This window comes from Conger conger, chromosome 15 (genome assembly GCF_963514075.1).
Source record: "Conger conger chromosome 15, fConCon1.1, whole genome shotgun sequence".
Taxonomy (NCBI): Eukaryota; Metazoa; Chordata; class Actinopteri; order Anguilliformes; family Congridae; genus Conger; species Conger conger.
In genome coordinates this window covers 7,625,770-7,636,105 of record NC_083774.1, presented here as the reverse complement: position 1 = coordinate 7,636,105, position 10,336 = coordinate 7,625,770, and the positions used below count along the sequence as shown (strand labels likewise).

The window sequence follows — 10,336 nt, the reverse complement described above, 5'->3', positions numbered from 1 at the left end:
AAACATGGTGAAAGTAGTATTATGGCTTGTCTTGGGTTAATTCTGAATGCTCAGAAAGCAAAGAGATGTTCAGGGCCAAAACAATTGATGACTGGCCACGTCGATCACCCATCTTGAGTCCAATTGAACGTACAGTGCAGTCTAACTATTCGGAAATGTGTGTTCTTTTGGCTCTAATCCAACACATTGGATTTTAAATGAAACAATAAAATGTATTGTAAAATGCATCTTTATCACTAATTACACTTTAATTGCTAACCATGATCTAGCAGAGGCGAGGGGCAACCATTAATCGTGTACATTGTTTTTGTTTGGAATTGAAAGATGTTTCTGTATTGCTTTAAAATCTAAAATTTTCCTGCGTGTTTTGACCCCAGACTTCATACTTTCACGGGTGCTAATTGGTAAACGGAAGACCGCGGTTAATTGTTTCTCGTTGCCGAGGAGGTTGAATCTCCTCCCCCCCCCCTCCCCCAAAAGTCAAAGATGAGAAGGAAAGGGCGGTGAGTTCATTCAGCATATTTTGATAAATATACGTGACGTCACGAGAAAGGGGCGGTGCTTGGAGCTGGACTCGCGCTACCCATTCATGCAGCGGTAGCTAGGGAATAGGCAGCAACCCATAGTGCGGAAGAGTCCTTTTCCAGTCCAGCATCATTTTCATTTCTAAAAACAATAACTGTCACTGTCCTTGGTGAGTAGACGTATACAGGAAGAGACCTGGTAAGTTAGACTCGGCTGAACCGTATAGGTTTAATTTTCAAGAGAATAGTGGTTACTTAGACACTGCGAAGTAAATAAACATGGCTGCTGGTGCGCAGCGATAAGAAGCCGGCAAAAGCTCAGCAAATTTGACGCTATAGGCGGGTAGTGTAGTGGCAGTGACCCAATTTAACCTTTACTAGGAAGTTGTCAAAAGAAAGTAGCGTTGCATATTCGTGATGTGTACGTTTTGGCATAGCTGGCTTACATTATCTGCGATATAGGAAGGCGATGTTTATGAACTACGCAATAGTGAAGTTTGGAAAGTAAGCAGATGTGCATGAGGTTTTTTGACAGGATGAAACCACCTTTGGCATGGACCTAAACGCACAGAGGCTACCATCTGATCCTTGCTTTAAGGTCTTTGTGAATTATGATGGGATATTGAAGAAACTGGGCTTATGGGATGTGCATAAATTCGTCCAACATAGTCATTACTCGCCGTCATTAGTCAAAACGCAAACACCATTGTGTATTGTTTTATGTGTCCTCAAAACGACAGCGCAGACTCGACCTCGGCTTGCAGTTGTTAGGCTACATTTCGAAAGGTGTGACAAGGTCACACAGGATCTTGTGCTAGATTTTGGGAAATAAGTTATTAATGGGAGCCTTAGTTACCTTTATTTTAGATTGGTATTTTAGATTTCTGAAATACTGACACTTATTCAATTAATACCAACAGCCAGCTAACCTCATGTAGTTGTTTCAGTGTAGTACATGGAGTAATTGAAGGTCAATTTAGCTCTATAAACAGTCAACAAGTACCAGTGTTTACATTTTCAACCAGCGGGTGGTGGAATCATTACACTGTATAATGGAAATGCAGTTCTCACGATTTTAGGTTTAATTTTCGCAGTTTTATCTCAGGCTGCAACGCATTAATGCCAGCTTATGAGCGGGCATTGCTGCTGACCCAAATTCGTTTTGGGAACCAGTTGACACGCATAACTGTGCATTGGCCAATTAATTGAATTCGTTGATGTACTGTCGTTTTATTATCTGTGGTGTGAACGTGGCGGTGTGTTAATCTTCAATGCGATTATACTGGCTACATTATTTTGAGCCATTTCACATATTTGGCGTTTCATTTAATTACTATGACTCACCGTCACTTAGTTGCATTTTACAACCACTAACTTGAGCTTCTTTTAAAAACACTGATGCATCTGATTTTTTAGCGTAAATTGTGTTTTCCTCTCGTAATTCAATGCAGTAATTGAAGGCTATGTGGCCGCGTAGCACGTTTTTCTGGCGCGACCTTTCCCCTAGTTTCCAATAGCGCTGTCTGGTCATGTGATCTGGTGTAGTGTTGGGGGATGGGAGTAAGTTCAGTTTTGGGACTGGACTGAAATGCGAACATAGGTAGCGCGGAGCTAGCTGCGTGTGCCCTTCACACAAATGCATAAATGGTCGTCTTGATCACATACACTGCCCTTGCTGCAACATGACTGCGTCCGTAGACGCATTCACTCAGTTGCCAACTGTACGTTATTTTATTATTCAAAAGAGCATGATATGTAGCCAGCTGTCTAGCTTAGCTGTCTCAGATTATCGTCATTTCCGTGAACCCGTGCGGATGCGATTTTGATTTTGGTGCACAACTGACCTCTCTTTCTGACAGTGTTGGCGGAGTGCCCCTACTGTAAACACACTTTCAGTGTGTTTTTGACAGACGCGTTTGTTTATTTCGGGCTCCCATCGTCACGTGGTTATGCACCGAATGTTGGGTGTCCACGTTGATGAAATGCGCAGAACTAGCTCATTTCATTGAAGCCGGACTATTTCTGGAGTTTTTAAAAATACGTCCCAAAACAAACAGGAGAATAGATTCGATTCGCACCGACTCCACCGCACAGTATAAGTTGTTTCTTAGCATAAGGCTGCATTGATGTCTGATCAGACGAGGTTGATAAGTGGAAGCAAGTGAAAACTTTGATATTTGTCTGTAGTGTAGCTACATTTAAAACTGGTGTGTCTTTAGCAGATTTATAGTTTGCTACATGAATGTAGTAATATGAATTAGACGCCCTTTCCATTTTTTGTTTGCGAAATCATGTTCGTAATCTTAGCATGCTACATCGTAGAGCTGTCCTTCCTGGACATTGGGGATGCGTTTGACCATTGTCCCTGTGTGTTTGCCCTTCGGGTGTGTAATTAACCATCTCCTGTGCACTTGCCTGACCTGTTGTGCATTCACCAGGGCAGGGAGGCGAATTCAACAGCAACGAATCTGCTTGTTGAGGGTTGAGCTGAAAATTACTGCTGCTTACAGTGACGTGGTACAGTTGCTATAGCGACTACAGACCATTCATGCAAAAGTCCATGGCTGTTGCCTTGTCACGGTTTCAGTTTTGTCTTTTAATTCGTATTTCTTTTTATAAATGTATCGTTTTTATATTTTTATTTGATCTTAAGTAATGGTGTCTCCTCGTCTCTTTTTTCACTGCTGTAAAACACTTTGTGCTGTGCGCTCAAAGTGCTGTGCGCTCAAAGTGCTGTACAAAAGTTATTATTATTCACAGTATTATTATTGTAATGTTACATTGGACAAAGTAAGTACATTTTACTGTTAAAATGTGTGTGTTGTTTTGGGGGGGGTGGGGAAGGCAGTGTTAATCTCTGGTTTGTTGGCCAGCGGTTGCAGGTTGTTGGGCCTGTCCGCGTTGCCCTAAAGATCACACAGCCGGAAGGTCGTTGACGTGTGTTGTTTATGAACTCTCTGGCCTGTGCCACATGCACGTACAACACAATGACATTCCTAACAGGCCACGGTTTACCCCGGAGTTAATAACACATTAACTTTCCTTTCCTTTCATCTCTCGTTTCTGCTTCTAAATCTGGATGCACAGACTGTTAGTTTCCGTAAGTTGTGCGACAACATGGCAAATAATTGTTTTTGCCAATAATGTCGCCATTTACGACTCCTTTTGCCATGTCCACGGCGTCAGTACTGATAGTATTTATAACGGTGCTCATTTGGAAGCATTTCAAGGAATGCAGAGGGAATAATGTTTCATTATTCGGTTTAATTATTAAATGCTAGTTGTAGCATTCAGCCAGCATGCCAAGGACAGTTCGGCCCAGATATTGATTCCCTTCACAGTCCTTTTCCCAGAATAGGATGGTATAAGATAAGGTCGTCATGACGTGTTTTTATTTCATAGTGAAACTATGGTGTAGGCGTATGCAGTGTGCGTCATGTGCATTCAGTCCCTCACAGATGTATGCAGTGTGGTTCACCGTTTCGAGGTGTATTGTACCTCTTGCAAGGGTCAGTTTTAGCAAAGGATTCCTGAGCCTGTCCATTTTGTAACTCTTTGAAGTGTAGGTTTTTTGGAACGTTTTTTCAGATTTCTTAATCAGTGTTCTACAACTGCATTGTTTTCAGTCCCCGGGTAGTGATGGTTACATCAGCATTAGAATGTTCAGTGAAGAATGTTCAGTAAAGAACTGAACATTAAACTAGGGATAAACTACACTGAAGAAGAGTGGCGAAAAAAGCAGTCTAATTTTGGACATTTGTTTTTATGGCTGTTCTTATTGTACATCTTGTTCCGATGATTCCTTTGTGTGATTCATCCATGTATTCCTTTGTATCATGAAGCACTAAGGGCTGCAATACATTGTATAAAAATTTTGCCGTTGCAAAGTATTATTATTTCGTGATCAGAAGCTTGACCCTACGTGTTGGTATGTGGATCAGCTGTCTGTCCTTCCTATAAGATTAATGGCAGTTTCCCTGGACGTCAGTAGGTATGTGGTAACAGGCACTTAGTCAGCACAGCACGTGATCTCTCTCTACACCTGTTGGTTGAGGGCAGGGCTGTTCAGTGGTATTTGCCTTGTTGCAAATTTGTACATCATCTGGCTGTTGGAATCGTGGCATAAAAAATGTTCCAGAAATAGAATCATTTCCGTGTGCCACTGATTGCTGGTGTATGAATCCACGCTAGTCTTTGTTTTCCTGCATGTTAACTGTTTTCTTCAAGCATGTACAGTATATAAAGAGTATTAGAATGTATGGTGTTTGGGTACTGTACTGTGGTTCCAGAGTTGTAGATGTCTTGGTGTGGTAGTTACAGACTTGGTCCATCTATCTTGTGTACTGGACTTATGTTCATGGCCTTACAACCGATCGTATATGAAATCGTCCCTAATGTGACGTTTTCGGTTGTTTGTTGATATGCGCTGTTTTGTACATCACTTTGGAACCTGCACAGCTTGCATGACTGCGCTAACGCTACCCATATCATCACTGTGAACCCGCACAGCCAGCTGGACTGTGCTGACACTAGCCATTTCTCCACAGTGAACCTGCACAGCCAGCAGAACTGTGCTAACGCTAGCCGTCTCTCCGCAGTAAACCTGCACAGCCAGCAGAACTGTGCTGACGCTAGCCGTCTCTCCACAGTGAACCTGCACAGCCAGCAGAACTGTGCTGACGCTAGCCGTCTCACCGCAGTGAACCTGCACAGCCAGCAGAACTGTGCTAACGCTAGCCGTCTCTCCGCAGTGAACCTGCACAGCCAGCAGAACTGTGCTAACGCCAGCCGTCTCTCCGCAGTAAACCTGCACAGCCAGCAGAACTGTGCTGACGCTAGCCGTCTCTCCACAGTGAACCTGCACAGCCAGCAGAACTGTGCTAACGCTAGCCGTCTCACCGCAGTGAACCTGCACAGCCAGCAGAACTGTGCTAACGCTAGCCGTCTCTCCGCAGTGAACCTGCACAGCCAGCAGAACTGTGCTAACGCCAGCCGTCTCTCCACAGTGAACCTGCACAGCCAGCAGAACTGTGCTGACGCTAGCCGTCTCACCGCAGTGAACCTGCACAGCCAGCAGAACTGTGCTAACGCTAGCCGTCTCTCCACAGTGAACCTGCACAGCCAGCAGAACTGTGCTAACGCTAGCCGTCTCTCCGCAGTGAACCTGCACAGCCAGCAGAACTGTGCTAACGCTAGCCGTCTCTCCGCAGTGAACCTGCACAGCCAGCAGAACTGTGCTAACGCTAGCCGTCTCTCCGCAGTGAACCTGCACAGCCAGCATGGCGGAAGCGCATCAGGCAGTGGCCTTTCAGTTCACAGTCACCCCCGATGGCATCGACCTGCAGCTCTGCCATGAGGCCCTGCGCCAGGTCTACCTCTCCGGCCTGCACTCCTGGAAGAAGAGGTTCATCCGCTTCAAGGTGACCCCTCCTGACCCCTCACCCCTCACCCCTGAAGCACATTCCTCAAACCCTAATTTCATGATCCCCTGAGCCTCAATTCCTGACCCCTAACCTCTGATCCCTGACCCCTAACCTCTGACCCTATGCCCTCCTTCTGTTTTTGCTCCCTCTCAGAGGGGAACTAATGAGATTTATTAACACATGCTCAGTGCAATGCCGAGACTCAAACTATCTTTAAAGACAAGCTGGAATGGAACTGATATGATGTAGACTATGTGCACGCAATGTCATTATTGATTCAAACTGATATGAACTTGCTGAACATGTTAATGATAGAGATGACATGTTTGTCAGTATCTTTGGTAAATATAACACATTGTGCTGTCTGTCTGTCTGTCTGTCTGCCTGCCTGCCTGCCTGTCTGTCTGTCTGTCTCTCTGTCTGTCTCTCTGTCTCTCTGTCTGTCTCTCTGTCTCTGTAGAATGGGATTATGACTGGGGTGTATCCAGGCAGCCCAACCGGGTTGATGATCGTGGTGGGGGGCTACATGTCTGCAAACAAATACGCCCTAATGGACCCCTCCCTGGGCCTGACTGCCAAACTGGGGGCTCATGTCCCGATCAGGTAACCACCACCCCTAAACCGGCCCGGTCATGTGAGCATCAAACCCTGCCACCGCTGTTCTTTAGAGGTCCCATATTGTGTATGTTCCAGGTTTTTATTTTAGAACCTGATATCCATAAGAAGGAGATTGTGTGCTTTTAAGTACCAGAATCAGTCTTGATCCAGTTTTACACGTCCGTTCTCCGGCACCTCTCTTGAGCTTTACCCGGGAACGGGCTGTTTTAGTGACTGTGTCTTTAAGGCTCAGTGATATCGATGAATTGGGCTGACTAGTTCCTGTGTTTCCAGCCCACACTGTTTACGCTGTAGACCCAAGGCCAGGGCTTATCTGCTCAGATGGACCTTGTGCAACCTTTCACACACACGCTGAGCGGACCCTCTGGAGCGGCCTGCATCTCGGCCAGCACGTCAATTACCCGCTTTCTGAAATCGCCTTGTGCCTACTCTATTGGCTGTGCATTTGTGCACAGGCTGGAGAGTTATGCATTGTGGGATTCCTCTGCCAGAGCTGACTCCCAATTAACCATGTAGGCTGGGACTTTCTTAGAAAGCAGTGACTCTCACTGAATGATGGAGTCACTCACAGACTGGCTGGCTGGCTGGCTGGACTGACTCATTGACTGACTCATTGACTGAACCACTCCAGCTTATTGATAATACTTTTAATCTAACTCTCCCCTGGTGCCTTTGCTTGAGCATTAGAGGACAGAATCAGGTTAACAGGTAAGAGGTTAACACTTGCATCAGCTGTGGAGGAAGGCACGCTCGCTGTGCCTGCCCTCTGGAACCTGCGACCCCTGACCCCGTGACCCTGTGCCCCCTGCAGCAGGTACATGGCGGAGGACAGCCAGCGTGTGGTGGGCGGGATCCTGGTGGGGACGGGGCTGTGGGTCACCATCATCTTCATCATGAGGAATGCGCTGAAGAGCCTCCTGTCCTGGCACGGCTGGATGTATGCCCGGCACGGACAGGCCATCGGCTGGAAGACCCGCTTCTGGATGGTGAGTCAGCTAGAGGGGTGATGGTGGTGATGGTGGTGATGGTGATGGTGATGATTATGGTGTTGGTGTTGATGGGGTGGCATTAGCTCAGGATGTAAGAGCAGTCGACTTTTGCTGCTTTCCAAAGAGTAACGTTAAATGAAAGGACTTCAGATAATCGTTTGTCCCAAGTCTGTTCAGACTGTGAACATAAAAAAAAATAATAATAAAAGATGCAGTTTTACTGAATGGCAAGTAATACTAAAGTCTCAACCCCCCCGAACACTTTGACCCCAGTAACATTGGATATCCCCATGCCTCTCATCTGTAAGTTGATATTTGAGTTGCTATGAGTGATTGTGTTGTGTGTTCATTTGTTGTTACTGTACAGCGTTATATGGTTTCACAGCCAAAGACTGATTGAGAGCAGTGAGCTCCATCAGGCCGAGACAAAGCCTTAACTGTGTAAACTCAGGCCGGATGTGGTTCAATATGCAGCCATGTCTGATCACATTCAATCCGTCATCCAAACACAGACGCACACGCATACATACAAACACACACACACACACACACACTCACACATACATATGGATGAACACACACACATGCAGACTTATGTGCAAGTACATGCGCACACACACACACACACACACACACAGATGCGCATACACTCTTCACATCCATTCAGTGGCTGAAAATACTATTACACACAGATGCGCGCACACAAACACACACACACACAAACACACACACACACACACGTACATGCATGCACACACACAGTCATGCACACGCACACACACATGCACATGTACACACACGCAGACACACGCAGACACACGCAGACACACGCAGACACACGCAGACACACACTTCACATCCATTCAGTGGCTGAAAATACTATTACAAATAGAACAAGTACAATACACTATTTTAATCATTATGTCACTCTGGTCCAGAGGTAGGAGTCCTGTCTGATGAGTGTGAATTCCTGGTTAATGTGAGCGTTTGTGCTTGGGGTGTGTAATGTGAAGTGACCGATGCAAATTTTATCCCCTGCCCCCCCCCCCCCCCCCCCCCCCCCCCCCAGGTATTTGTGAGGCTGTTCTCGGGACGGAAGCCCATGCTCTACAGCTTCCAGAACTCTCTGCCAAGACTGCCCGTGCCCTCCATCAAGGACACCATGAGGAGAGTGAGTCACCGATCCTCTTCTCTCATTGGCCGGACACTGTTCTCATTGCTCAGAAACTGGCACACCTCTTATTGGTCAGAAACAGGCACTTCTTTCATTGGTCAGCGACTGGCACTCCTCTTATCGGTCAGAAACTGGCACTCCTCTCATTGGTCAGAGATGTGCATTGGTCAGAACCTGGCGGGTCTTGAAGTGGGCCTTGTCCCAGAGGGATGAATGGCTCCAGCTGGTTGGGTTTTTCCAGTCCTGTCCAGTCCGGTCCGGTCTTACCTGCTGTTTACCTGCCAGTGTCTGCATGTGTCTCTGGATGTTTCGAAAAACATAACTAAAACATTCCAGCGATTATATGATATCCGTACACTATCAACTGTACACAGACTGCCCTGGGAAACAGTAAGTATAGTCACTGAGGGCGAGAGGGAACATGTTGGTTTCATTCCTGCCATAAATAACTCTCGACTGCCAGCAGTGGCACGACTTGGACACCTGACAGAGAATCCTGAGCCACAGGTTTAAGTGTGTGTGCGCAAAACCAGACGGACAAGTAGCAGCGGGTGGGGTAATATCCGCCCTGTCCAGAGAGAGACTGGCTGTCCTCAGGAGCTGTCCTGAGGAGCCGTACTCTGGGGTGCTGGAGCTTTGCGTCAGGGCTGCTGTGTTGGCTGTTAAGGTCAAAGGGGCTGAAGTTCTGGCCCTTTTCTGTTGTTCAGGACTTGGGATTAGATGTCTGCAGATAAGCCGGCTGTAGCTTTGTTGATACGGCTGGTCTTACTGAATCCAGCTGCTATCTTGCAAGTGTAGTTCAGACTAATTGTTTGTTGGCATTGGCAAGGTCTCGTGGTCAGACTTTCATGTTGTTTATGGAATTGGTTGCTGAGTTAAGACAAAGATGTTGGGTCACAAAAACATAGTTTATAGACGAGTCGTTTCATGAGCAAAAGCAGGAGTATTCCTGGTTAGCCGGTCATTTGAACACACTTTCTTTGTCTTTCTTCAGCATGATTGGTTGCATTCGGGCCTCTTAAACACTGATCTATGTTTAAAATGACATTACAGGTGTTCTTATCCAGAGCGTGTTTTTAAAAATACATCCATTTTATCCATTTAATTAATCTGCATAGTCCAGTTAAACACCTTGCTCAAGGGCACAATAGCATTGTCCTACCTGGGATTCAAACTGGCAACCCTTAGGTCACAAACCCGGTGTTACTAACCAGGGATTGTCCATTGAGAACATGTTTCTCTTTTGGGGGAAATTCCAGAGAGAACAGTTGCAAGGTGGAAGACAGCAAACGGGTCAACCTGTCCCTGAAGCAGCGTTTTTGGGATAAGGGCCTTGCTCGAGGAGTTCTTTCTTTTATAATTTCATCATTTGTTATTTAGCTGATGCTTTTATCCAAAGCAACGTAGGGTTGAGGGCCTTGCTCAAGGGCTCAAGAGCTGTGCAGATCTTATCGTGGCTAAACCGGGGCTTGAACCACCTACCTTCCGGGGTCCCAGTCATGTACCTTTCCCCCTTTCTGTGCAGGGAATGAACATGATTAAGAGTTATATGTGCTTAATTAACATAAATCCAGAACCAAGTCTTACATCTTGGATAGGGATCCAGGG

General features: G+C 46.1%; 1 protein-coding gene across 3 annotated transcripts in view; it reads left to right on the top strand.

Moving 5' to 3' along the window:
- The first annotated feature begins 557 nt into the window (after nt 1-557).
- LOC133111176 (carnitine O-palmitoyltransferase 1, liver isoform-like) overlaps nt 558-10,336 on the top strand; it is a 32,370-nt gene continuing 22,591 nt past the window's right edge. For 2 of the 3 annotated variants that reach the window (XM_061221338.1, XM_061221336.1), the window contains exons 1-5: nt 566-723; nt 5,786-5,944; nt 6,408-6,550; nt 7,377-7,551; nt 8,624-8,725. In XM_061221338.1, the coding sequence (XP_061077322.1) occupies nt 5,804-5,944; nt 6,408-6,550; nt 7,377-7,551; nt 8,624-8,725 (561 nt within the window). In that variant the 5' untranslated portion in view covers nt 566-723; nt 5,786-5,803. Of the gene's footprint in view, nt 724-5,785; nt 5,945-6,407; nt 6,551-7,376; nt 7,552-8,623; nt 8,726-10,336 lie in introns of all 3 variants that reach the window. The other variant, XM_061221337.1, reaches the window with a different exon arrangement.